Source organism: Anomaloglossus baeobatrachus, chromosome 7, assembly GCF_048569485.1.
Source record: "Anomaloglossus baeobatrachus isolate aAnoBae1 chromosome 7, aAnoBae1.hap1, whole genome shotgun sequence".
NCBI classification, from domain to species: Eukaryota; Metazoa; Chordata; class Amphibia; order Anura; family Aromobatidae; genus Anomaloglossus; species Anomaloglossus baeobatrachus.
This window is the reverse complement of record NC_134359.1, coordinates 283,908,737-283,936,236: the sequence shown is the minus strand read 5'-3', so window position 1 is coordinate 283,936,236 and position 27,500 is coordinate 283,908,737. Positions and strand designations below refer to the sequence as shown.

Sequence of the window (27,500 nt, the reverse complement as noted above, 5' to 3'; positions counted from 1 at the left end):
CAGATAGAGCTCCTGGTGAAATCCATCTATGAAGCCACAGGCGCGTCTTTTGCCCCGGCTTTTGCAGCCGTGTGGGCACTCCAAGCTATCTCAGCTTGTCTGTCTGAGATTAATGCGGTCACACGTACCTCTGCTCCGCAAGTTGCGTCTTTGACTTCTCAGGCGTCGGCTTTTTCGTCCTACGCCATGAACGCCGTCCTGGACTCTGCTAGCCGTACAGCGGTGGCATCCGCTAATTCTGTGGCAGTCCGCAGGGCCATGTGGCTGCGCGAATGGAAGGCAGACTCTGCTTCCAAGAAGTTCTTAACCGGTTTGCCGTTTTCTGGCGACCGATTGTTTGGCGAACGATTGGATGAAATTATTAAGGAATCCAAGGGAAAGGACTCTTCCTTACCCCAGTCCAAACCGAAGAGACCTCAGCAACGGAAAATACAACCGAGGTTTCGGTCCTTTCTGCCCTCAGCCAAGTCCCAATCCTCTTCGTCCAACAGGCCAGAGGAACTCCTATGCGTGGCGGTCTAAGTCACGCCCCCAAAAAAGCCGCCGGAGGCACTGCCTCCAAGGCGGCCTCCTCATGACTTTCGGCTTCCCCGAACCGCCTCCTCGGTCGGTGGCAGGCTCTCCCGCTTTTGCGACGCCTGGTGGCCACATGTTCAAGACCAATGGGTGAGAGACATTCTGTCTCACGGTTACAGGATAGAGTTCAACTCTCGTCCTCCGACTCGTTTCTTCAGAACATCTCCGCCCCCCTCTCGGGCTGACGCACTTTTTCAGGCAGTGGGCGTTCTGAAGACAGAAGGAGTTGTGATTCCCGTTCCCCCTCAGGAACATGGTCACGGCTTTTACTCCAACTTGTTTGTGGTGCCAAAGAAGGACTGATCATTCCGTCCCGTTCTGGACCTCAAACTGCTCAACAGGCATGTGAGCACCAGACGGTTTCGGATGGAATCTCTCCGCTCTGTCATCGCTTCGATGTCACAAGGAGACTTCCTAGCATCGATCGACATCAAGGATGCTTATCTCCATGTGCCGATCGCACCCGAACATTAACGCTTCCTGCGTTTCGCCATCGGGGACGAACACCTTCAGTTCGTGGCACTGCCTTTCGGCCTGGCGACAGCCCCACGGGTTTTCACCAAAGTCATGGCATCCGTTGTGGCGGTCCTACACTCTCAGGGCCACTCGGTGATCCCTTACTTAGACTATCTCCTAGTCAGGGCACCCTCCCGGGTGGCGTGTCAACACAGCCTGACCGTCGCTCTGGCGACTCTCCAGCAGTTCGGGTGGATCATCAACTTCCCAAAATCCAAGTTGACACCGACCCAATCACTGACTTACCTCGGGATGGAGTTTCATACACAGTCAGCGGTAGTCAAGCTACCGCTGGACAAACAGCTTTCTCTGCAGGCAGGGGTGCAATCTCTTCTTCGGGGTCAGTCACACCCCTTGAGGCGCCTCATGCACTTCCTGGGGAAGATGGTGGCAGCAATGGAGGCAGTGCCCTTCGCGCAGTGCCATCTGCGCCCACTCCAATGGGACATTCTCCGCAAATGGGACAGGAGGTCGGCTTCCCTCGACAGGAACGTCTCTCTTTCCCTTGCAGCCAAAACCTCTCTTCAGTGGTGGCTTCTTCCCACTTCTCTATCGCAGGGAAAATCCTTCCTGCCCCCAACCTGGGCTGTGGTCACGACGGACGCGAGCCTGTCAGGGTGGGGAGCGTTTTTTCTCCACCACAGGGCTCAGGGAACCTGGACTCCGATAGTCTTCCCTTCAGATCAATGTTCTGGAGATAAGGGCAGTATATCTAGCCCTATTGGCTCTCCATCGGTGGCTGGAGGGCAGGCAGATCCGTATACAGTCGGACAACGCCACGGCGGTCGCGTACATCAACCACCAGGGCGGCACGCGCAGTCGTCATGCCTTCCAGGAAGTCCGGCGGATTCTGCTGTGGGTGGAAGCAACAGCTTCCACAATCTTCGCAGTTCACATCCCGGGCGTAGAAAACTGGGAAGCAGACTTTCTCAGTCGTCAGGGCATGGACGCGGGGGAATGGTCTCTTCACCCAGACGTGTTTCGAGAGATCTGTCGCCGCTGGGGAACGCCGGATGTCGATCTCATGGCGTCACGGCACAACAACAAAGTCCCGGCATTCATGGCACGGTCTCAGGATCACAGAGCTCTGGCGGCGGACGCGTTAGTTCAGGATTGGTCGCAGTTTCGACTCCCTTATGTATTTCCTCCTCTGGCACTGCTGCCCAGAGTGTTACGCAAGATCAGGTCCGACTGCCGTCGCGCCATTCTCGTCGCTCCAGATTGGCCGAGGAGGTCGTGGTACCCGGATCTGTGGCATCTGACGGTGGGTCAGCCGTGGGCGATTCCAGACCGCCCAGACCTGCTGTCACAAGGGCCGTTTTTCCATCTGAATTATGCGGCCCTCAACCTGACTGTGTGGCCATTGAGTCCTGGCTCCTAGCCTCTTCAGGGTTATCTCAGAATGTCATTGCCACTATGAGACAGGCCAGGAAACCATCGTCCGCCAAGATCTATTACAGGTCTTGGCGGATCTTCTTGTCCTGGTGCTCTGATAATGGTTTTACTCCCTGGCTTTTTGCCTTACCCATTTTTCTTTCCTTCCTTCAATCCGGAATGGACAAGGGTTTGTCTCTCGGCTCTCTCAAGGGACAAGTATCGGCGCTCTCAGTATTTTTTCATGAGCGCCTGGCAAGGCTTCCGCAGGTCCGCACGTTCCTGCAGGGAGTTTGCCACATAGTTCCACCCTACAAGCGTCCGCTTGAACCCTGGGACCTTAAGAGGGTGCTAACTGTTCTTCAGAAGCCACCTTTCGAGCCGCTGAGGGATGTCTCTTTATCACGTCTTTCGCAGAAGGTGGCATTTCTAGTGGCAGTTACCTCACTCCGAAGAGTGTCGGAGCTTGCAGCGCTGTCATGCAAAGCCCCCTTCCTGGTTTTTCACCAGGATAAGGTGGTTCTGCGTCCTGTACCGGAATTTCTCCCTAAGGTGGTATCTCCTTTTCATCTCAATCAGGATATCTCCTTACCTTCATTTTGCCCTCATATAGTTCACCAATGTGAAAAGGATTTGCATTCATTAGATCTAGTGAGAGCACTCCGGATGTACGTGTCTCGCACGGCGTCACTGCGCCGTTCAGATGCGCTCTTTGTCCTTGTCGCTGGCCAGCGTAAGGGTTCGCAGGCTTCCAAGTCAACCTTGGCTCGGTGGATCAAGGAACCGATTCTTGAAGCTTACCGTTCTTCGGGGCTTCAGCTTCCTTCGGGGCTGAAAGCCCATTCTACCAGAGCCGTGGGTGCGTCTTGGGCATTCCGGCACCAGGCTACGGCTCGGCAGGTGTGTCAGGCAGCTACCTGGTCTAGTCTGCACACTTTCACGAAACACTATCAGGTGCATGCCTATGCTTCGGCAGACGCCAGTCTAGGTAGGCGAGTCCTTCAGGCGGCGATTGCCCACCTGTAAGAGGGGGCCGTTTCGGCTCTTTTTATCGAGGTATTCTGTTACCCACCCAGGGACTGCTTTTGGACGTCCCAATTGTCTGGGTCTCCCAATGGAGCGACAAAGAAGGGAATTTTGTTTACTTACCGTAAATTCCTTTTCTTCTAGCTCCTATTGGGAGACCCAGCACCCGCCCCTGTTCCCTTCGTGCTGGTTGTTCTTTTGTGTACACATGTTGTTCATGTTGAATTGTTCTTTTGGTTAATGGTTCAGTTCTCCGAACATCCTTCGGATTGAATTTACCTTAGACCAATTTATAAGTTTCCTCCTTCCTGCTTTTGCACCAAAACTGAGGAGCCCGTGATGCACGGGAGGGTGTATAGCAGAGGGGAGGGGTTACACTTTTTAAAGTGTAATACTTTGTGTGGCCTCCGGAGGCAGTAGCTATACACCCAATTGTCTGGGTCTCCCAATAGGAGCTAGAAGAAAAGGAATTTACGGTAAGTAAACAAAATTCCCTTCTTTTTAAACAGGCAATGAATTGTCCGAACGCAGTAGTGTCTTATGAGATCGTCCTGTCAATCACAAGACTGATCAAGAAGTACGGGCAGGAGGTGCAGGCGGTGACGTGGGATGTGGTCTTGGATATCGTTAAACGATTATTCCAGCAGCTCCAGGTGCGGCCATATCAAACTATTTATTTTTATTTATTTATTTTTTATTTTTTTCCCCTTGTGGTTATCGACTCCTTAAACTAGCCACATTTGAACCCCATGATACCTTAAAAATGCACTCACTATTCTGCTGGTGCAGTCTCTGTGTACATTACATTACTTATCCTGAGTTACCTCCTGTATTATACTCCAGAGCTGCACTCACTATTCTGCTGGTGCAGTTACTGTGTACATACATTACATTACTTATCCTGTGTTACCTCCTGTATTATACTCCAGAGCTGCACTCACTATTCTGCTGGTGCAGTTACTGTGTACATACATTACATTACTTATCCTGTGTTACCTCCTGTATTATACTCCAGAGCTGCACTCACTATTCTGCTGGTGCAGTCTCTGTGTACATTACATTACTTATCCTGAGTTACCTCCTGTATTATACTCCAGAGCTGCACTCACTATTCTGCTGGTGCAGTCACTGTGTACATACATTACATTACTGATCCTGAGTTACCTCCTGTATTATACTCCAGAGCTGCACTCACTATTCTGCTGGTGCAGTTACTGTGTACATACATTACATTACTTATCCTGAGTTACCTCCTGTATTATACTCCAGAGCTGCACTCACTATTCTGCTGGAGCAGTTACTGTGTACATACATTACTGACGTTGCTGCGGTTTCAGGTGCTGCGGAGTCAGGAGCTGCGTGTGGCCGTGCACAACCTGCTGACTGCTATAGAGGAGCTCTATGACCAGAATGAATTCCACGGGGATGAGGAAAGATTCTTTGAGCTTGTAGAGAAAAACTCCAATGAGCGTCCTGTAAGTTCCCGTTCTATTTGCGCAGCAGGTTGGGACATAGGTGATTGTAAACACTCTGCACATGGTGGGATTTTGCAACCATGGTTCTCACCAAATTTTGTGACTATTCATTCAGCTTTCTTTTTCGCTCCGAATTGGGAGACCCAGACAATTGGGAGACCCAGACAATTGGGAGACCCAGACAATTGGGAGACCCAGACAATTGGGTGTATAGCTATTGCCTCCGGAGGCCACACAAAGTATTACACTTAAAAGTGTAAGGCCCCTCCCCTTCTGGCTATACACCCCCAGTGGGATCACTGGCTCACCAGTTTTGTGCTTTGTGCGAAGGAGGCAACACATCCACGCATAGCTCCACTATTTAGTCAGCAGCAGCTGCTGACTATGTCGGATGGAAGAAAAGAGGGCCCATACTAAGGGCCCCCAGCATGCTCCCTTCTCACCCCACTTCATGTCGGAGGTGTTTGTTAAGGTTGAGGTACCCATTGCGGGTACGGAGGCTGGAGCCCACATGCTGCTTCCTTCCCCATCCCTTTTTACAGGGCTCTGGGTGAAGTGGGATTCTATCGGTCTCCAGGCACTGAGGCCGTGCTCCATCCACAGCCCCTGGTACTGCTGGACATGGAGCGGAGTATCCTCAGGGACATGGCCCTGCTACATGGAGGTACTCGGTGTCCCTGTGGGGACCGCGCAGACACACGGCAGCACTGCTGGGTGTGTTAGTGCGCCAGGGACAGCGGCGCTGTCCGCACTAGTGCCATCGCACACCACAGCGTTGCTGGGTGTGTTAGTGTATTGGGTGACTACCGCGCTAACGCCGCTGCCGTTTTTATTTAAGGCGCCGCTGGGAGTTGTGGTGCGCCGGGGACTTCCGCGCCGGCCAGCACTGATATGCCGGCCGCGCTTATTAACTCGAGTCCCCGGCTTCTGGGCCTAGTCTCCCTTCCTTACCGCCCACAGCCCTGACAGTCAGGGTAGGGGCGTGACGCTGCATAGCACAGCAGCGCTGAGAGCTGGAGTATGTTTTGCATACTCCACCCCTCTCACTGTGTGCACTGTGAAACCGGATTCCCGCACTTTCTCAGGCACGCCCACGGCTTCCTTTTCTACACAGGACGCCGGCAGCCATTAGTGTCAGTTTTCTGTACAATACAGAGACAAGTGTGGAAGACCCTGGCATTCTGATAGTCACACAATCGCTGCAACAGGCGTTAAGCAGCACCTGTGGTGCTAACCCCACTAGTGCAGAAGTGCACTTATAGATATGCTTGTACTATATACATTGCACTGTTTGGTCGCACGTTGTATATACCCTCCTGGATTGTGCGGAGGAGTTATCAGCATATTCTCTGTGTAAAACAAAGGTGCAGAACCACATGTTTTTCTATGCAGCCGGTACAGCATGTACGGCTATACGGCCGGCAGATTACATAGACCCCCATTGTATGCAACTCAGCCGGAGTCTCTGCTAATGGCCAGAGGATGAGGACGGTGTCTGCAGTATTTACTGACAGTTTTTCTGAGACTATGGCTATGATACTAGAAGCCTAGCAGTCCGGACATGTCTCTCACAACATGGGCACTGTTGAATCATTGATCCATGGCCCCCCTCAGTGTGAACAACTAACAGCTCCGGGAATGTCACACGCATCCCAGAGTCACGGCTCTGCACGGACGTCAGTCCCAGACAGCCTAAGCGGGCTCACTATGAGCGGCCCTCGGTTTCATCAGGGTCCTAGCAGAAGGACTCTCTGTGTAATGAGGCGGAAGTAGCGGCTCAGGATTCTGATCCTGAGACCGCTCTCAATCTGGATACACCTGATGGTGACGCCATAGTAAATAATCTTATAGCGTCCATCTATAGAATGTTGGTTATTTCTCAAACCAGCTCCTCCAGTGGAGGAGTCAGCTTCACGTATTTTTCTGGACCACTCTGCCTTCAGAGAGGCAGTCCAGGAACACCACGCTTATCCAGATATGCGCTTCTCCAAACGGCTTAGGATACACGTTATCCCTGCCCCCTGACGTGGTCAAGGACTGGACCCAGTGTCCCAAGCGGCATCCTCCAATCTCCAGGCTTGTAGCTAGATCCATAGTTGCAGTGGGAGATTGAGCTGCACTTAAAGATGCCACTGACAGACAGATGGATCTCTGGTCGAAATCCATCTATGAGGCTGTCGGCGCACCGTTGGCTCCGGCATTCTCACCCTTGGGGCACTCCAAGCTATTTCAGCTTGTCTTACACAGATTGACACGGTTACACGTACATCTGTGCCGCAGGTGGCATCCTTAACCTCTCAAATGTCTGCATTTGTTTCTTACGCGATTCAGGTTGCCCTGGACTCTGCGAACCGTGCGGCGGTAGCCTCCGCTACTCCGTGTTTTTAAGCAGAGCCTGGTCTGGTCGTTAAGTGAATGGAAGGCAGATTCTGCTTCCAAAAAAGGTGCTTAACCAGTTGCCTTTTTCTGCTGACCGACTGTTTGGTGAGCGTTTGGATGTAACCATTAAACAGTCCAGGGGTAAGGATTCATCCTTTCCTCAGCCCGGACACAACAAACCCCAACAGAGCAAGAGGCAGTCGGGGTTTCGGTCTTTTCGAGGCTCGGGCAGGTCCCATTTTTCCTCGTCCAATGTGGACTCAAAAGGATCAGAGGAGCTCAGATTCTTAGCGGGCTCAGTCACGCCCAAAAAAGCGACAGTCTGAAAACCCGCTTCCAAGGCGGCTTCCTCATGACTTGCGGCCTCCTCTCTCCGCATCCTCGGTCGGTAGCAGGCTCTCCCGCCTTGGCGATATTTAGCTGCCATAGGTCAAGGACCGTTGGGTGTGAGACATTGTGTCTCACGGGTACAGGATAGAGCTCACTTCTCGTCCTCCAACTCGATTCTTCAGAACTTCTCCACCTCCCGGCCGAGCCGCTGCTCTTCTGCAAACAGGGTGCACTCTATAGGCAGAAAGAGTGATGACCCCCGTTCCTCTTCAGGAACAAGGTCACGGTTTTTACCCCAAATTATTTGCGGTGCCTATAAGAACGGGCCGTTCCGTTCCGTTCTGGATCTAAAACTGCTCAGCAAGCTCGTGGACACCAGGCGGTTCCGGATGGAATCCCTCCGCCATGTCATCGCCTCAATGTCCCAAGGAGATTTCCTAGCATCATTAGGCATCAAGGATGCTTATCCACACGTGCCGATTGATCCAGAGCACTAGCGTTTCTACGCTTCGTTATAGGAGACGAACACCTTCTGTTCGTAGCTCTACCTTCCGGCTAGCGACAGTCCCACTGGTCTTCGCCAAGGTCAGGGCAGCAGTAGTCACAGTCCTGCACTCTCAGGGTCACTCTGTGATCCCGTATTTAGACGATCTACTTGTCAAGGCACTCTCTTAGGAAACATGCCAACACTGCCCGAACGTTGCGCTGGAGACTCTCTAGGGTTTTGGGTAGATCATCAACTTTTTAAAGTCAGATCCGACCCCGACCCTATCGATAACATATCTAGGCATAGAGTTTCATACTCTCTCAGCGATAGTGAAGCTTCCGCTAGACAAACAGCATTCACTACGGGCTGCAATCTCTTCTTTAAGAACCAGTCGCACACATTGAGACGCCTCATGCACTTCCTACGTAAGATGGTAGCAATGGAGGCAGTTCCTTTCGCGCAGTTTCACTGCGTCCACTACAATGGGACATTCTCCGCCAATGGGACGAGGAGTCGACGTCCCTCAACAGAGTCGTCTTTCTTTCTCAGGCGGCCAAGGAATCTCTACGGTGGTGGCTTCTTCCCACCTCATGGTCAAAAAGAAGGTCCTTCCTATCCCCATCCTGGGCGATAGTTACGACAGACGCGAGTCTATCAGGGTGGGGAGCAGTTTTTCTCCACCACAGCGCTCAGGGTACGTGGACTCAGCAAGAGTCCACCCTTCAGATCAATGTTCTTGAACACAGAGCAGTGTATCTTGCCCTACAAACCTTCCAACAGCAGCTGGAAAGCAAGCAAATCCGACTTCAGTCGGACAACTCCATAGCGGTGGCATACATCAACCACCAAGGAAGAACGCGCAACCGGCAAGCCTTCCAGGAAGTCCGGCAGGTTCTGACGTGGGTGGAAGACACGGCATCCACCATATCCACAGTTCACATCCCAGGCGTGGAAAACTAGGAAGCTGACTTCCTAAGTCGCCGGGGTGTGGCCGAAAGGGTATGGTCTCCTCACCCGGACAGGTTTCAGGAGATCTGGCGCCGCTGACAGAGGCCGGACGTCGATCTAATGGCGTCACGGCACAACAACAATGTGCCAGCTTTATGGCACGGTTTCACAATCATCGAGCTCTGGCGGCAGACGCCTTAGTTCAGCATTGGTCGCAGTTCCAGCTACCTTATGTGCCACCTCTGGCATTGTTGCCCAGAGTGCTGCGCTAGATCAGGACCGACTGCGGCCGCGCCATCCTCGTCGCTACAGATTGGCCGAGGATGTTGTGGTACCCGGTTCTGTGGTGCCTCACGGTAGGCTAACCGGGGGCACTACCAGACCAATCAGACTGGCTGTCTCAAGGGCCATTCTTCCATTTGAATTCTACGGCCCTCAACCTGATGGTGTGGCATTGAGTCCTGGAACCTAGTGTCGTCAGGATTACCTCAGGACGTGGTTGCCACCATGAGACAGGCTAGCATACCAACGTCCGCCAAAATTGACCACAGGACGTGGAAGATATTCTTATCTCGGTGCTCGGCGCAGGGTGTTTCTCCCTGGCCGGTTGCATCGTTTATGTTTCCTTCCTTCCTGCAATCTAGGTTGGAAAATGGGTTGTCGCTCAGTTCCCTTTAGGGACAAGTCTCAGCGCTATCTGTATTTTTTCAGAAACGACGACTTCCTCAGGTACGCACGTTCCTACGGGGAGTTTGTCTTCTCAGCACTCCGTACAAGCGGCCGTTAGAGCCCTGGGATCTGAACAAGGTTCTAATTGCTCTCCAGACGCCGCCTTTCGAGCCTTTGAAGGATGTCTCCCTTCCCGCTTTTCACGGGAAGTGGCCTTCTAGTAACGGTCTCGTCTCTTAGGAGAGTTTCCGAGCTAGCAACGCTCTCATACAAACTCCCTTCCTGGTCCTTCACCAGGTCAGGGTAGTTCTGCGTCCGATTCCGGAATTTCTCCCTAAGGTGGTATCCCACTTTCATATCAATCAGGATATCACCTCACCTTCTTTGTGTCCTCGTCCAGTCCATCAATTTCAGAAGGATTTGCATCTGTTGGTTCTGGTGAGAGCACTCAGGTTCTACTTCCCGCATGGCGCTCTTGCGCCACCCGGATGCACTCTTTGTCCTTGTCGCTGGTCGGCGTAAACAGTCGCAAGCTTCCAAATCCACCCTGGCTCGGGGGATCGAGGAACCAATTCTTGAAACCTACAGTTCTACTGGGCTTCTGGTTCTCTCAAGGCTGAAGGCCCATTCTACCAGAGCCGTGGGTGCATCCTGGGCATTACGGCACCAGGCTACGGCTCAGCAGGTGTGTCAGGCACCTACCTGATTGAGTCTGCATACTTTTACCAAGCATTTTCAGGTGCATACCTACGCTTCGGCAGACGCCAGCCTAGGTAGATAAGTCCTTCAGGCGGCGATTGCCCACCTGTAGGAAAGGGCTGTTTGACGGCCCTATCACGAGGTATTCTTTTACCCACCCAGGGACTGCTTTTGGACGTCCCAATTGTCTGGGTCTCCCAATTCGGAGCGAAAAAGAAGGGAATTTTGTTTACTTACCGTAAATTCCTTTTCTTCTAGCTCCAATTGGGAGACCCAGCACCCGCCCTGTTTTCTGGGGGTTTTTCTGTTTTTTCGGGTACACATGTTGTTCATGTGGTATGGTTCAGTTCTCCGATGTTTCCTCGGATTGAATTGGTCTTTAAACCAGTTATTGGCTTTCCTCCTTCTTGCTTTGGCACTAAAACTGGTGAGCCAGTGATCCCACTGGGGGTGTATAGCCAGAAGGGGAGGGGCCTTACACTTTTAAGTGTAATACTTTGTGTGGCCTCCGGAGGCAATAGCTATACACCCAATTGTCTGGGTCTCCCAATTGTCTGGGTCTCCCAATTGGAGCTAGAAGAAAAGGAATTTACGGTAAGTAAACAAAATTCCCTTCTTTCTGCAGCTGTATGACCAGTCTGCAAACCTGGGGAAAAAAAACAAACCGCCTGCTACGTGTGGGTTTTGGAAAATCTGTATGATGTGTGACTCCGCCATATTGATCTTTTCACAGGCCTCCTCCGTAGTGAATCTCATCACGTACCGCGCCCAGAGCATTCACCCGGGGAAGGAGGGATGGGTGCACGACCTGCAGAAACTGATGGACAAGTATTTCAGGTGAATAAAAAAAAAAATTCTAACTTTTCTAGTTCACTTTTTTTATACATGAATTCCCACTTTTAAAATCCCGTTCTTGCTTTCAGTGAATGATGTTTAATCCCAGCTTTCATGCGTCTTGGCTGCTTTCCACCAGTCTGTCACGCTGCTTTTGGGTGACCTTATGCCACTCCTGCTGCAAAAATGTAAGCAGTTCTTCTTTGTTTGATGGCTTGTGACTATTCATCTTTCTCTTGGTTACATTCCAGAGGTTTTCAATGGGGTTCAGGTCTGGAGATTGGGCTGGCCATGACAGGGTTTTGATGTGGTGGTCCTTCATCCACGCATGGATTGACCTAGCTGTGGGGCAGGGCGCATCGTCCTGCTGGGAAAAACAGCCCTCAGAGTTGGGGAACATTGCCTGAGCAGGAGGAAGCAACTGTTTTTCCAGGATAACTCTCCATGCGGCTTGATTCTTCGCAAAGTTTAATCTGCCGAATTCCAGCCTTGCTGAAGCATCTCCAGATAATCACCGATCCTCCACCAAATTTCACACTGTGGATTGTAAGCCTCTCCAGGTCTCCTTCTAACCATTAGACGAACAGGTATTTTCAGCTTTGCCCAACAAGACGACTCAATGATTACCTTACTATAGAAATTGGGCAGATTAAACTTTGCGAAGGACGTAGGAATCAAGCCGCATACAAGGTTATCCTGAAAAAAAACAGTTGCTTCCTTCTGCTCAGGCAATGTTCCCCAACTCTGAGGACTGTTTTTAACAGCAGGACAATGTGCCATGCCACACAGCTCGGTCAATCAATGTGTGGATGGAGGACCACCACATCAAAACCCTGTCATGGCCAGCCCAGTCTCCAGACCTGAACCCCATTGAAAACCTCTGGAATGTAATAAAGAGGAAGATGGATAGTCACAAGCCATCAAACAAAGAAGAACTGCTTACATTATAGCACCAAGAGTGGCATAAGGTCACCCAAAAGCAGTGTGACAGACTGGTGGAAAGCTGGGATTAAACATGGTTATTCCACAAAGTATTGATTTATGAACTCTTCCTGAGGTAAAACATTATTAGTATTGAAAATGATTATGAACTTGTTTTCTTTGCATTATGAGGTGTGAAAGCTCTGTGCATTCTGTGCATTGTTCTGGTATTTTCACCAATTCTCATTTTCAGAAAATAAATACAAAATTTATTGCTTGGAAATTCGGAGACGTCAGACGTTTATAGAATAAAAGAACAATTTACATTTTACTCACAAATATAAAGAGACACATTATTATTTATTATTCTCACTGACAATCACATACTGTATATATTTCAGGAACGAGTCTCGCTCCATCGTGCGGATGAAAGTCTTGGACGTCCTGTCCTTCTCTCTCAGCATCAACAGGCAGTTCTATGAGGTTAGTGCCCCCCACCCCTCTATAGGACTGTTATCTTGCCTAAGCCCTGTACCTTGGAGACTGCATATGGATTCAGGCTTGACGTGTAACCTTTAAGGCTGTGTGCACACATTGCTTTTTTGAGTGCAGATTTGTCACAAAACCCGCAGGGACTCCTGATGCCAGCAAAGTCCATGAGAATCCTGAAGTCTCGTGCACACCTGAAGTATTTTCTCCTTGCAGCAGTAAAGCTGCAGCAGGTCACTTCTTGCGGTGTTTTTGCTGCAGATTTCACCCATCCTAATGAATGGGAACAATCTGCCGCCCCTTATTCCCCCCCCCACCCCCACTGCTTTTTTTTTTTTTTTTTTTTTTTACCAAGAGGTGCCAAAATTTCTGCACCAAATGCTAAACGTGCACACATGCCCTAAAAGGAATCGGTCAGCAAGTGATCATGTAATGAGAGCAGGATGATGTAGGGACTGAGGCTCTGATTCCAGCTATGTCAGTCATTTTGATGCAATTCCAGTTTTCTCTGCTGCAGAGCTTGGAGTGCTGAGCCTTGTATAACCCTGCCACTGATTGTGTGTGTGTATAGTATAGTATAGTATATCTACATCTACTAATCAATCAATCCTGGTGGCATGGCTGGACCAGGAGGCATAATGTAGTGTAGTGATAACCTCTTGCTGATAAAACATTGATTTTTAAGGCCCCGTCACACTAAGCAACATTGCTAGCAACATCGCTGGTAACGAACAACTTTTGTGACGTTGCTAGCGATGTTGCTGTGTGTGACATCCAGCAACAACCTGGCCCCTGCTGTGAGGTCGTTGGTTGTTGCTGAATGTCCTGGGCCATTTTTTAGTTGTTGCTGTCCCGCTGTGAAGCACAGATCGCTGTGTGTGACAGCGAGACAGCAACAACTAATGTGCAGTGAGCAGGGAGCCAGCTTCTGCTGAGGCTGGTAACTAATGTAAACATCGGGTAACCAAGAAGCCCTGTCCTTGGTTACCCGATATTTACCTTTGATACAGCCTCCTCCGCTCTCACTGTCAGTGCCGGCTCCTGCTCTGTAAACATGTAGCTGCAGCACACATCAGGTAATTAACCCGATGTGTGCTGTAACTAGGAGAGCAGGGAGCCAGCGCTCAGTGTGCGCTGCTCCCTGCTCTGTGCACATTTAGCTGCAGCACACATCGGGTTAATTAACCTGATGTGTGCTGTAACTAGGAGACTGGGGGCTGGTCACTGGTTGCTGGTGAGCTCACCAGCAACTCGTGTAGCCACGCTCCAGCGATCCCTGCCAGGTCAGGTTGCTGGTGGGATCGCTGGAGCGTCGCAGTGTGACAGCTCACCAGCAACCTCCTAGCAACTTACCAGCGATCCCTATCGTTGTTGGGATCGCTGGTAAGTTGCTTAGTGTGACTGGACCTTTATACAGACCAGCAAGTGACACATCACTGAATCAGGGAGGGGCGTGTCCGCCCTACATTATGCTGCTCTCAGATTACATAGCAAAACTCTGCTGGCAGGTTGCAATTCGCATGTGCACCAGGTCTGGTTTTTCTTGCTCTTCTTTCATAGTGCCTATTGGGGTTCACAAAGGTTGTTGGTTGTTGGTTGTTGGTTGTTGGTTGTTGGTTGTTGGTTGGTTGGTGGTTGTTGGTTGTTGGTTGGTGGTTGTTGGTTGGTGGTTGTTGGTTGGTTGTTGGTTGGTGGTTGGTGGGTGGTGGTTGGTGGGTGGTGGGTGGTGGTGGTGGGTGGTGGGTGGTGGGTGGTTGGTTGTGGTTGGTTGTGGTTGGTTGTGGTTGGTTGTGGTTGGTTGTGGTTGGTTGTGGGTGGTGGTTGTGGGTGGTGGTTGTGGGTGGTGGTTGTGGGTGGTGGTTGGTTGGTGGTTGGTTGGTGGTTGGTTGGTTGTGGTTGTGGTTGGTTGTTGGTGGTTGGTGGTGGTTGGTGGTTGGTGGTGGTTGGTGGTGGGGTGGGTGTTGTTGTTGGTGGGTGGTTGGTTGTGGTTGGTGGTTGGTTGTTGTTGGTGGTTGGTGGTTGGTTGGTTGTTGTTTTCTTTATCGTTCCTATGGGAGACCCAGACATTGGGTGTATAGCTTCTGCCTCCGGAGGACACAAAGTACTACACTAAAAAGTGCAGCTCCTCCCTCTGAGCATATACACCCCCTGGATAACCAGATCTAGCCAGTTTCATTGCTTTGTGTTCAGGAGGCATACATCCACACATGCATTCTCATCTGATTTTTCATTTTTGAAAAGTTTTTGAAGAAAAGCGGGTCCAAGCCTGGACTCCCGGCATGTCCCTTCTCACCCCACTGTGTCGGTGGTGCTGTTAAGGTTGATTCCAGGGCTGGAGCCTTACATGCCGCGCTCCTTCACCATCCCTCGGGCTCTGGCTTGAAGTGGGAGCCAGCACGGTTCTCTTTGCTTTGCAGGAGACCGGTCTCCATCCGCAGCCCTTCAGGACCCTGCTGGACCGGAGCACTCATCCCCAAGGACTTGGAACCCTGCGTCTCAGCAAGCTAAGAACCTGAGAAGTTTATATTCGGGGGGTCCGGTACTTTATTATGGTGGGAGAGTGTGCTGTGTAATTTTTCTGACATTTCCGGCCGGTTCTCTGGTTGTCGCCTGAGAACCGCGCCGATGGTGCCTGCGCGCCGGCCGCATCGCTCAAATTTAGGCCCCGGCTTCGCCGGAGGCCTACTTTCGTTTTCACTGCCCTCGCATGTCATTCATGCAGAGGGACAGTGCGGCTCGCCCAGCGGCCGTTCTACACAGGGGAGAGACACTCCTCACTGAGTACATGTCCCCTCCCCTGTAGGTCTCTTTGGCCCTCCAGATCCCGCTCTCAGAGCAGGTCCCGCTCCCTCTCTTCGCTCCGCCGCCATTTTATCAGCGTTTTTCTCTGGATCAGCGCTGGCTGCAGCATCCCTACTAAGCTGCTTGGGGGTCCGGGCTGTGGGATCTGGAGGGCACACAAACGGTCTGGTAAGCCACAACCTCCGGTTGTGGACCTTCTTATATACTCTCTGGGGGTCATTCTGGCTCAGAGCCCCCACTCCAGCAGCATGTCTCACACGAGGAGCAAGGCTGCAAAGCTGTACTCAATATGCACTGCATGTAAGCTCGTGCTGCCTGAACCGAGCACATATCCACATTGTGATGCCTGCTCTAACATGGTGCCTCAGCCTGGAGTCTCCCCAGTGGTCCCTCCGGCTCCGGTGGCTGAACCCCCGGCTTGGGTAGAATCCTTCTCTAGGGTCAATCTCCCAGTCTTTTGCCGACTCCATGGGACAGCTGTCCCGGACTTTGCTGAACATGCATCAGCCCCCTTCTCAGGGCTCCTCTGCTGCTAGGGCTCTCTCAGCAGAGCTCACAGAGGATTCTTCTTCTGGTCCCAGACCCCGTCCTCATAAGAGGAGACGCAGGGCTCCCTCTCTTTCCTCGTCCCGCGGCTCTGATTCACGAGCTGACTCGCAGGACGAGGAGGATGCCTTTACTGGGGGCTCGGAGGCTACCTCCATGTGCCCCATTGATCTGTCCGAAAGTGACGCAGATGTTAGTGATTTGATTGCGTCCATTAATTCTGTACTGGATCTCAATCCACCAGTGTCAGAGGAGCAACCCTCTCTGGCAGAAAAGCACCAGTTTACCTCGCCTAAGAGGACAAGGAGTGTGTTCTTTAACCACTCCAGTTTTCAGGCCACTGTGACCAAGCCTAGGGCCTGTCCTGACAAACGCTTCCCAAAGCGTGGTTCTGATGACCGTTTTCCCTTTCCACCTGAGGTGGTCAAGGAGTGGGCTCATTCACCAAAGGTAGACCCTCCGGTGTCTAGACTCTCAGCCCGGACCGTTGTGTCGGTGGCTGATGGCACCTCTCTTAAGGATTCCACTGATCGCCAGATTGACCTTCTGGCCAAATCTGTATATGAGGCGGCAGGGGCCTCGTTCTCCCCAACTTTTGCAGCAGTGTGGGCTCTCAAAGCCATCTCTGCTTCTCTAGAGGAGATGCATTCCCTCACCAGGGAATCTATGCCCGAAATGGTTGCCTTAACTTCCCAAGCTTCAGCTTTTTCATCCTATGCCATGTCTGCCATGCTGTAGGTTTCTCACCGCACTGCGGTGGCTTCGGCTAATTTCTTCGGCGCTCCATTGGGAGACCCAGACGATTGGGTGTATAGCTACTGCCTCCGGAGGCCACACAAAGCATTACACTAAAAAGTGTAAGGCCCCTCCCCTTCTGGCTATACACCCCCCGTGGGATCACGGGCTGCTCAGTTTTCAAGCTTTGTGCGAAGCAGGTCAGACATCCACGCATAGCTCCACTGTTTAGTCAGCAGCAGCTGCTGACTATGTCGGATGGAAGAAAAGAGGGCCCATACTAGGGCCCCCAGCATGCTCCCTTCTCACCCCACTCTGTGTCGGCGGTGTTTGTTAAGGTTGAGGTACCCATTGCGGGTACGGAGGCTGGAGCCCACATGCTGCTTTCCTTCCCCATCCCCCTGAAGGGCTCTGGGGAAGTGGGATCTTACCGGCCTCCAGACTCTGAGGCCGGGCTCCATCCACAGACCCGGAGATCCTGCTGGATACGGAGCTGAGTGCCGTCAGGGACAAGGCCCTGCAACATTCAGGTACTCTGTGTCCCCGTACAGACAGGCACAGACACACGCCAGAGTTGCTGGGTGTGCTAGTGCGCCGGGGACAGTAGCGCTGCGCGCCTGGGTCTTATTCACTACAGCTTAGCTGAGTGACTTTCTGTGTTGGGAACTACCGCGCCGACCGCCCCTGGAGCGGCGGCGCGGCTGAGACTTGTAGTGCGCCGGGGACTCGCGCTGACCGTGCTTTTACGACGGCAGCGCTCATAAATCTAGTCCCCGGCTTTTGCGGCCTAGCTCCGTTTCGTTCCCGCCCCCAACCCTGTCAATCACGGAAGGGGAGAGACGCTGTACAATCAGTCAGCGCCGAGGGCTGGAGTCTTATTTACATACTCCAGCCCCCTCACTGGGCACAGTGGGACGCCAGTTTCCCGCACTTTGTCTGAACACGCCCACGGACCGTCCCTCTTCACAGGACGCTGGCAGCCATTCCTGCATGCAGTCTGAGCTGGAGAACGGACATAGCCCTGGGAGACCCAGACAAGGGATTCTGGCGACCACACACCCGCTGTTAAGCGGGCGGTAAGCAGCACAAAAGTGCTGACCCCACTAGTGCCACAGTGTTATTTAGTGTACTTTTTGTCTGTACCTATATATATTGCACTGTACGGTCGCTTCTTGGTTTATACCCTATTGCTCTGAGGAGACAACAGCATGTCATCCGCAAAAAGCAAGGGTGCCAAGGCACAGGCTTTATATGCTGCTTGTACCGCATGTGGGGCTGATCTACCGGCAGGTTCCACTGACCCCCATTGTGTGCAATGTTCGGTCCCTGTGCCACTTCGTCAGCCGGAGTCTATGGTGGTAGTGGCCCAGGCAGAGACGCCTGTGAACCCTGCCCCAGTGACGGGGACAGAGTTTGCAGTTTTTGCTGATAAGATGTCTGTGACTATGTCAAAAATTCTTGAAACTTTGCAGTCCAGGCCGGTCACTCAGACCATGGACACTGTTGATGCAATGTTCCCCGGTCCCCCTCAGTTGGATCTAGTCCATGCTACAAGGGGGTCTCAGGCATCACAGGCTGAAGGCTCTGACTCGGACGACAGTCCCAGGCAGCCTAAGCGAGCTCGCTGGGAAAGACCCTCGACGTCATCACACTGGTCAGGGTCTCAGCGAGAGGCTTCTCTGTATGATGAGGCGGAGGTAGCTGATCAGGAGTCTAATCCTGAGACCGCTCTCAATCTGGATACTCCTGATGGTGACGCTATGGTAAATGATCTTATAGCGGCCATCAATAGACTGTTGGATATTTCTCCCCCAGCCCCTTCAGCGGAGGAGGCAGCTGCACAGCAGGAGAAATTCCATTTCAGGTATCCCAAGCGTAAATTGAGTACTTTTCTGGACCACTCTGACTTCAGAGAAGCAGTCCAGAAACACCATACTTATCCAGACAAGCGTTTCTCCAAACGTCTTAAGGATACACGTTATCCCTTTCCCCCTGACGTGGTCAAACGCTGGACCCAGTGTCCAAAAGTGGACCCCCCAATCTCCAGGCTTGCAGCTAGGTCCATAGTTGCAGTGGAAGATGGGGCTTCACTAAAAGATGCCAATGACAGACAGATGGACCTTTGGTTGAAATCTGTCTATGAAGCTATCGGCGCGTCGTTTGCTCCAGCATTCGCGGCCGTGTGGGCACTCCAAGCTATTTCAGCTGGTCTGGAGCAGGTGGACTCTCTCATACGTCCATCAGTGCCGCAAGTGGCGTCCTTAACCTCGCAAATGTCTGCGTTTGCGACTTACGCTATCAATGCGGTCCTAGACTCCACGAGCCGTACCTCAATGGCGTCCGCCAACTCTGTGGTTTTGCGCAGAGCCTTGTGGTTAAAGGAATGGAAGGCAGATTCTGCTTCCAAAAAATGCTTAACCAGTTTGCCATTATCTGGAGACAGACTGTTTGGTGAGCAATTGGCTGAAATCATTAAACAGTCCAAGGGTAAGGATTCTTCCTTACCCCAGCCCAGATCAAGCAAACCTCAACAGAGGAGAGGACAGTCGAGGTTTCGGTCCTTTCGAGGCTCGGGCAGGGCCCAATTCTCCTCGTCCAAGGGGACTCAGAAGGAGCAGAGGAGCTCAGATTCCTGGCGGGCTCACTCACGCCCAAAGAAAGCAACCGGAGGAACCGCTTCCAAGGCGGCTGCCTCATGACTTTCGGCCTCCTCCCTCCGCATCATCGGTCGGTGGCAGACTCTCCCGCTTTTGCGACATTTGGCTGCCACAGGTCAAGGACCGGTGGGTAACAGACGTTTTGTCTCACGGGTACAGGATAGAGTTCAGTTCTCGTCCTCCCCCTCGGTTCTTCAGAACTTCTCCACATCCCGACCGAACCGATGCCCTTCTGCAGGCGGTATGCTCTCTAAGGGCAGAAGGAGTGGTGATCCCTGTTCCTCTTCAGGAACGAGGTCAAGGTTTTTACTCCAATCTGTTTGTGGTGCCAAAAAAGGACGGCTCGTTCCGTCCTGTTCTGGACCTAAAACTGCTCAACAAGCACGTAAAAACCAGGCGGTTCCGGATGGAATCCCTCCGCTCCGTCATTGCCTCAATGTCTCAAGGAGATTTTCTAGCATCAATAGACATCAAAGATGCTTATCTCCAGGTGCCGATTGCTCCAGAGCACCAGCGTTTTCTACGCTTCGTGATAGAAGACGACCATCTTCAGTTCGTAGCCCTGCCCTTCGGTCTGGCGACAGCCCCACGGGTTTTCACCAAGGTCATGGCAGCAGTGGTAGCAGTCTTGCACTCTCAGGGACACTCGGTGATCCCTTACTTAGACGATCTGCTTGTCAAGGCACCCTCTCAAGAGGCATGCCAACACAGCCTAAACGTTGCGCTGGAGACTCTCCAGACTTTTGGGTGGATCATCAACTTTTCAAAGTCAAACCTGTCACCGACCCAATCACTGACATACCTTGGCATGGAGTTTCATACTCTCTCAGCGGTAGTGAAGCTTCCGCTGGACAAGCAGCGGTCACTACAGACAGGGGTGAAGTTTCTCCTTCAAGATCAATCGCACCCCTTAAGACGCCTCATGCACTTCCTGGGGAAGATGGTGGCAGCAATGGAAGCAGTCCCGTTTGCCCAGTTTCATCTGCGCCCACTTCAATGGGACATTCTCCGCCAATGGGACGGGAGGTCGACGTCCTTAGACAAGAAAGTCCTCCTCTCCCAGACGGCCAAGGACTCGCTTCAGTGGTGGCTTCTTCCCACCTCATTATCACAGGGAAGGTCCTTCCTACCCCCTTCCTGGGAGGTGGTCACGACAGACGCGAGTCTGTCAGGGTGGGGAGCAGTTTTTCTCCACCACAGGGCTCAGGGTACGTGGACTCAGCAGGAGTCCACTCTTCAGATCAATGTTCTGGAAATCAGGGCAGTGTATCTTGCCCTACTGGCCTTCCAACAGTGGCTGGAAGGAAAGCAGATCCGAATTCAGTCGGACAACTCAACAGCGGTGGCATACATCAACCACCAAGGCGGGACACGCAGTCGGCAAGCCTTCCAGGAAGTCCGGCGGATTCTGCTGTGGGTGGAAGCCACGGCCTCCACCATATCCGCAGTTCACATCCCGGGCGTAGAAAACTGGGAAGCAGACTTTCTCAGTCGCCAGGGTATGGATGCAGGGGAATGGTCCCTTCACCCGGACGTGTTTCAGGAAATCTGTCGCCGCTGGGGAATGCCGGACGTCGACCTAATGGCGTCTCGGCACAACAACAAGGTTCCGGCCTTCATGGCGCGGTCTCGCGATCAAAGAGCTCTGGCGGCAGACGCCTTAGTGCAGGATTGGTCGCAGTTCCAGCTGCCCTATGTGTTTCCACCTCTGGCACTCTTGCCCAGAGTGCTACGCAAGATCAGGTCCGATTGCCGCCGCGTCATACTCGTCGCCCCAGACTGGCCGAGAAGGTCGTGGTACCCGGATCTGTGGCATCTCACGGTCGGACAACCGTGGGCGCTGCCAGATCGACCAGACTTGCTGTCACAAGGGCCGTTTTTCCATCTGAATTCTTCGGCCCTGAACCTGACTGTGTGGCCATTGAGTCCTGGATCCTAGCGTCTTCAGGATTATCTCAAGGTGTTGTTGCCACCATGAGACAAGCTAGGAAGCCCACGTCTGCTAAGATCTACCACAGAACGTGGAAGATATTCTTATCCTGGTGCTCTGCTCAGGGAGTGTCCCCCTGGCCATTTGCATTGTGCATGCTTTGTGTGGCCTCCGGAGGCAGTAGCTATACACCCAATCGTCTGGGTCTCCCAATTGGAGCTAGAAGAAAAGGAATTTACGGTAAGTAACAAAATTCCCTTCTTTCTCGCTATCCGCAGGATCTTGTGGCTTCGAGAGTGGAAGGCAGACGCTTCTTCAAAGAAGTACCTTGCTGGGCTCCCTTTTGCTGGGTCCCGGCTGTTCGGTGAACAGCTGGATGTAATTATTAAGGAAGCTACTGGCGGGAAGAGTACTTCCATGCCACAAACTAAAACCAGGAAACCTGCCCAGGGTAGGAACCAGTCGAGGTTTCGTTCCTTTCGTTCCTCCAACTGGTCATCCTCTAAGCCCTTGGCCTCGTCCACTAACTCAGCCAAGGACCAAAAACCCAACTGGCGCACAAAGGCGCGTCCACAGAAGACCGCAGGAGCTGCTGCCACTAAGGCAGCCTCCTCTTGACTATCTGGCCGCGCCAGCAACATCCTTAGTCGGTGGCAGGCTCTCCCACTTTGGCGACGTGTGGTTTCAACACGTCTCCGATCAGTGGGTGCGGGATATCATCTCCCACGGCTACAGGATAGAATTCTCTTCCAGCCCGCCAAACAGATTTTTTTTCTGTCAACTCCCCCCTGCTCCAAGGCCGCCGCCTTCGCTCAGGCCGTGGCATCCTTGCAGGCCAACGGAGTAATTGTACCGGTTCCCGCCCGGGAACGGTTCAGAGGTTTCTACTCAAATCTCTTCCTAGTCCCCAAAAAGGACGGTTCCTTCCGGCCCATCCTGGATCTCAAGCTTCTCAACAAGCATGTTCAGGTGCGGCATTTTCGCATGGAGTCTCTGCGATCGGTCATTGCCTCAATGACCCAAGGAGATTTCCTGGCATCCATCGACATCAGAGATGCCTATCTGCATGTGCCAATTGCAGTTTCACACCAGCGTTGGCTACGCTTTGCAATCGGAGAGGAACATTTCCAATTCGTGGCTCTCCCCTTCGGGTTAGCCACGGCCCCTCGAGTATTCACCAAGGTCATGGCAGCAGTGATTGCGGTTCTGCACCTCCAGGGGTTGGCAGTGATTCCTTACCTGGACGACCTTCTAGTCAAGGCTTCATCCATCGCAGACTGTCAGCGGAGTGTCTCGCTCACTCTCGCCACTCTAGCCCAATTCGGGTGGCTTGTCAATCTGCCCAAATCCACTCTGACTCCGACCCAGAGGCTCACGTACCTAGGGATACAGTTCGAGACTCTGCCGGCACTTGTGAAGCTGCCCTTAGTCAAACAGCAGTCCCTCCATCTGGCGCTGCGCTCTCTGCTGAGGCCCCACTGTCATTCCATCAGGCACCTAATGCAGGTGCTGGGTCAGATGGTGGCGTCCATGGAGGCTGTTCCCTTTGCCCAGTTCCATCTGCGTCCTCTGCAGCTGGACATTCTCCGCTGTTGGGACAAGCGGACTTCCTCCTTGCACAGGCTAGTGGCTCTGTCGCCACAGACCAGGAGCTCTCTTCAGTGGTGGCTTTGGCCCCTCTCTCTCTCTCTCTCTCTCGGACGCTCCTTCCTGGCCCCGTCCTGGGTGATCCTCACCACGGATGCCAGTCTGTCCGGCTGGGGAGCGTATGTCTCCACCACCGAGCACAGGGCACTTGGACTCTGTCCGAATCAGCCCTCTCGATCAATGTGCTGGAAACCAGAGCTGTGCTTCTAGCTCTCCTAGCCTTTCACCACCTTTTGGCGGGCAAGCACATTCGAGTCCAGTCAGACAACGCGACAGCGGTTGCCTACATCAATCACCAAGGCGGGACACGCAGCCGCCTGGCAATGTTGGAGGTTCAACGCATCCTTCAGTGGACGGAGGACTCCAAGTCCACCATATCCGCAGTCCACATTCCAGGCGTGGAAAACTGGGAAGCAGATTATCTCAGCCGTCAAACCGTGGACAGTGGCGAGTGGTCCCTGCATCCGGCAGTGTTTCAGTCAATCTGCCGCAAGTGGGGCACTCCGGAAGTGGATCTAATGGCATCCCGGCACAACAAGGTTCCGGTTTACGTGGCTCGCTCCCACGATCCGCAGGCCTTTGCAGCGGATGCTCTGGTTCAAGATTGGTCCCAGTTTTGTCTGTCCTACGTGTTTCCCCCTCTAGCTCTCTTGCCCAGAGTTCTGCGCAAGATCAGAATGGAGGGTCGTCGGGTCATCCTCATTGCTCCGGACTGGCCCAGGCGAGCTTGGTACCCAGACCTGCTCCATCTGTCCGTAGAGGTGCCGTGGCATCTTCCGGACCGTCCAGACCTTCTCTCACAAGGTCCGTTTTTCCGCCAGAATTCTGCGGCTCTCAGATTGACGGCGTGGCTCTTGAGTCCTGGATCTTGACGGCTTCTGGTATTCCTCCTGAAGTCATCTCCACTATGACTCAGGCTCGGAAGTCTTCCTCGGCCAAAATCTATCACAGGACCTGGAGAATTTTCCTGTCCTGGTGTCGCTCTTCCAGCCATGCTCCTTGGCCTTTTTCCTTGGCGACCCTTCTGTCCTTTCTACAGTCCGGTCTGCAGCTAGGACTATCCCTCAATTCCCTCAAGGGACAAGTCTCGACTCTGTCAGTGCTGTTCCAGCGGCGTATCGCCCGGCTGGCTCAGGTCCGCACCTTCATGCAGGGCGCGTCTCACATCATTCCGCCTTACCGGCGGCCCTTGGATCCCTGGGACCTCAATTTGGTTCTCACGGCCTTGCAGAAACCCCACTTTGAGCCTCTTAGGGAGGTTTCTTTGTCTCGTCTTTCACAGAAAGTGGTCTTTCTAGTGGCCATAACTTCCCTCAGGAGAGTCTCTGATTTGGCTGCGCTCTCTTCGGAGTCACCTTTTTTGGTTTTTCATCAAGACAAGGTGGTTCTCCGTCCGACTCCGGACTTTCTCCCTAAGGTGGTTTCTCCTTTCCACCTTAACCAGGACATTTCCCTGCCTTCCTTTTGTCCGGCTCCTGTTCATCGCTTTGAAAAAGCGTTGCATACTCTGGATCTGGTGCGGGCGCTCCGGATCTATGTGTCTCGCACCGCTGTTCTTAGGCGGTGCACCTCTTTTTTTGTGCTAACCACAGGTTGGCGTAAGGGCCTCTCGGCTTCTAAGCCGACCTTAGCTCGTTGGATTAGGTCGGCCATTTCCGATGCCTACCAGTGTACTCAGGTGCCGCCCCCGCCGGGGATCAAGGCACACTCGACCAGAGCTGTCGGTGCCTCTTGGGCTTTCAGGCACCAGGCTACGGCTCAGCAGGTCTGTCAGGCTGCCACTTGGACTAGCCTGCATACCTTTTCAAAGCACTACCAAGTGCATGCTCATGCTTCGGCAGATGCGAGCTTGGGCAGACGCATCCTTCAGGCGGCTGTCGCCCATTTGTGAAGTTAGGCTCCGCCTACTTCTCAGTTTTTCTGTTTATTCCCACCCATGGACTGCTTTGAGACGTCCCAATGTCTGGGTCTCCCATAAGGAACAATAAAGAAAAAGAGAATTTTGTTTACTTACCGTAAATTCTTTTTCTTATAGTTCCGTATTGGGAGGCCCAGCACCCTCTCTGTTGCCTGTTGGCAGTTTCTTGTTCTGCGTGTTGTCACCGGCTGTTGTCGTAGACAGACTCCGGTTGTTCCGGTTCTTGCTCTGTTTTTACTTGTGGGTGGCTATTCTCCTTCAGCTTTTGCACTAAACTGGCTAGATCTGGTTATCCAGGGGGTGTATATGCTCAGAGGGAGGAGCTACACTTTTGAGTGTAGTACTTTGTGTGTCCTCCGGAGGCAGAAGCTATACACCCAATGTCTGGGTCTCCCAATACGGAACTATAAGAAAAAAATTTACGGTAAGTAAACAAAATTCTCTTTTTTTGCAGCAGCGCATATATTAAATATAATTATTTTATATTCTGTTTAATATTATATTTTTGGGGGTTTTTTTTGTTTTTTTTTTTTTTTTTTGTTTGCAGCTTTTTTTTTTTTTGTACATCCTTTTTTTTTTTTTTTTTTTTTTTTTTTGTACATCCTAAGTCTCCACGTGTCTGTTTTGCGACGTTCCACCTCCAGTGCTCAAATGTTTTTTGTTTTATGGGTTTGTGTTTTGTTTTTTTTTTTGCAACCCATTTGTTCTCCTGCAAATAATGGAAACCGGGCCGGATTAACCCCTTGTGAACTTGCTCCTATTGATTGCGGCTCAGCCTTGTGCAGAAGTGCTGCAAATATCGGTGCCAGTCCGAGGTTTCGCCTTTTTAGGAAGATCTTCCAAGCGTCCATGGACAATCTGCACAGTTGGACCTTTCCTAAATTTTTCTTGTGTTTGTCTCATTAGGAAGAGCTGATTGAGAAGGTGGTCACCTGCCAGTTGGCTCATATTCCTGAAGATAAGGATCATCAAGTGCGTAAACTTGCCACCCAGCTGCTGGTGGACCTGGCCGAGTGCTGCCACTCCTGCCACTTCAACGGCCTGATGGACATCATCGAGAGGGTGAGCGCTGCGTCTGTGTCCTCTTCTGGGGATATCCTCCTATGGAGACTCGGCCGCTCTGTCCTGTAACAGGAGGTCCTCCAAGTGTTGCTTCATGAATGTGTGCCTCCAGTAGACACTGACTGTTACATTATCGTAGCATAAAATAACTTTTTTTTTTGTTTTTTTGGGTTTTTTTTTTTTTTTAGGTGGTCACCCGTTCCTTGTCACTGTCCGAATCTGCAGGACAGGACTCCTCGTCCCTGGAAGATGTGAAGACCTCTGTGCTGGGGCTCATGGTTATATTACAGGTGGGAATGAGCACTCAATATACTCTCTGGGCGTTAACTAGTTTGTAAGGGGATACTCCTCTTGTATCGCTGCCACATACTATCACTCAATCGGTGGAGGGCTGACGTTTTGGACCTCCACTCATGTTAGGGTTAGGAGATCTGGGGAACTGTTATATTGCATTGTCCAGTTGTCAGTTTCTACCTCGCCGCCCGTCTGAGCCGGAAACAGGAGAACACTGCGCTAATCCTGCACTGGAGTCACTTAATTCTGCAGATTAGCGGTTCCCCCAGATGTCACCCCCTCCAATCTACTGATGACAAACCTATTGGTATGCCTTCATTATATAAAGTTGGAATGCCCCTTTATCCTGCATCTTTTCTGCAGACCAAGCTGTATTCTCTACCGGCAAGTCACGCCATGCGTGTGTACGAGATGTTGGTCAATCATATCCAGTTGCACTACAGAAACCTTTACAGCTCCCCCATGGCCAGCAGTATTCGTCTCCAGGTGAGTCTTAGACATCCGTAAAACGCAGTCTGTGTCTCCTGACCCAAATTCACCAACCTCCTTTATGCCTTGAGTTCTGGTCTGTTAAAATATATCTATCTATCTATCTATCTATCTATCTATCTATCGATCTATCTATCTTTTTTTTTTTTTTTTTTTCTTCCCTCCCTCCATTCTTTCACTTTCCTTTTTTTCAGCCTGCTTTCCCTTCTTTCCTCCTTCCTTCCTTTCCATTTCCTTTTCTCCTCTTTCCCTTTCCTTTTTCTTTTTCCTCCCTTTCCCCCCTCCCACCCTACTTTCCCTTTCCTTTTTTCCTCCCTCGATCGCTCACTCCTCGATCGCTCACTCCTTTCCCTTTTTCTTCCCTTTCCTCCCTTTTTCTTCCCTTTCCTCCCTTTTTTCTTCCCTTTCCTCCCTTTTTTCTTCCCTTTCCTCCCTTTTTTCTTCCCTTTCCTCCCTTTTTCTTCCCTTTCCTCCCTTTTTCTTCCCTTTCCTCCCTTTTTCTTCCCTTTCCTCCCTTTTTCTTCCCTTTCCTCCCTTTCCCTTTCCTCCCTTTCCCTTTCCTCCTTTCCCTTTCCTCCCTTTCCCTTTCCTCCCTTTCCCTTTCCCTTTCCTCCCTTTCCCTTTCCTCCCTTTCCCTTTCCTCCCTTTCCCTTTCCTCCCTTTCCCTTTCCTCCCTTTCCCTTTCCTCCCTTTCCTC

The 27,500-nt window shown here is 52.0% G+C and overlaps 1 protein-coding gene across 4 annotated transcripts in view; it reads left to right on the top strand.

Annotated features, from left to right (window-relative positions):
• TSC2 (TSC complex subunit 2) overlaps positions 1-27,500 on the top strand; it is an 87,205-nt gene that overhangs the window by 14,200 nt on the left and 45,505 nt on the right. For all 4 annotated transcript variants that reach the window (XM_075318307.1, XM_075318306.1, XM_075318305.1 and 1 more), the window contains exons 9-15: positions 4,002-4,145; positions 4,830-4,967; positions 11,213-11,316; positions 12,636-12,717; positions 25,865-26,020; positions 26,209-26,310; positions 26,678-26,800. In XM_075318307.1, coding sequence (XP_075174422.1) covers positions 4,002-4,145; positions 4,830-4,967; positions 11,213-11,316; positions 12,636-12,717; positions 25,865-26,020; positions 26,209-26,310; positions 26,678-26,800 — 849 coding nt within the window. The remainder of the gene's footprint in view (positions 1-4,001; positions 4,146-4,829; positions 4,968-11,212; positions 11,317-12,635; positions 12,718-25,864; positions 26,021-26,208; positions 26,311-26,677; positions 26,801-27,500) is intronic.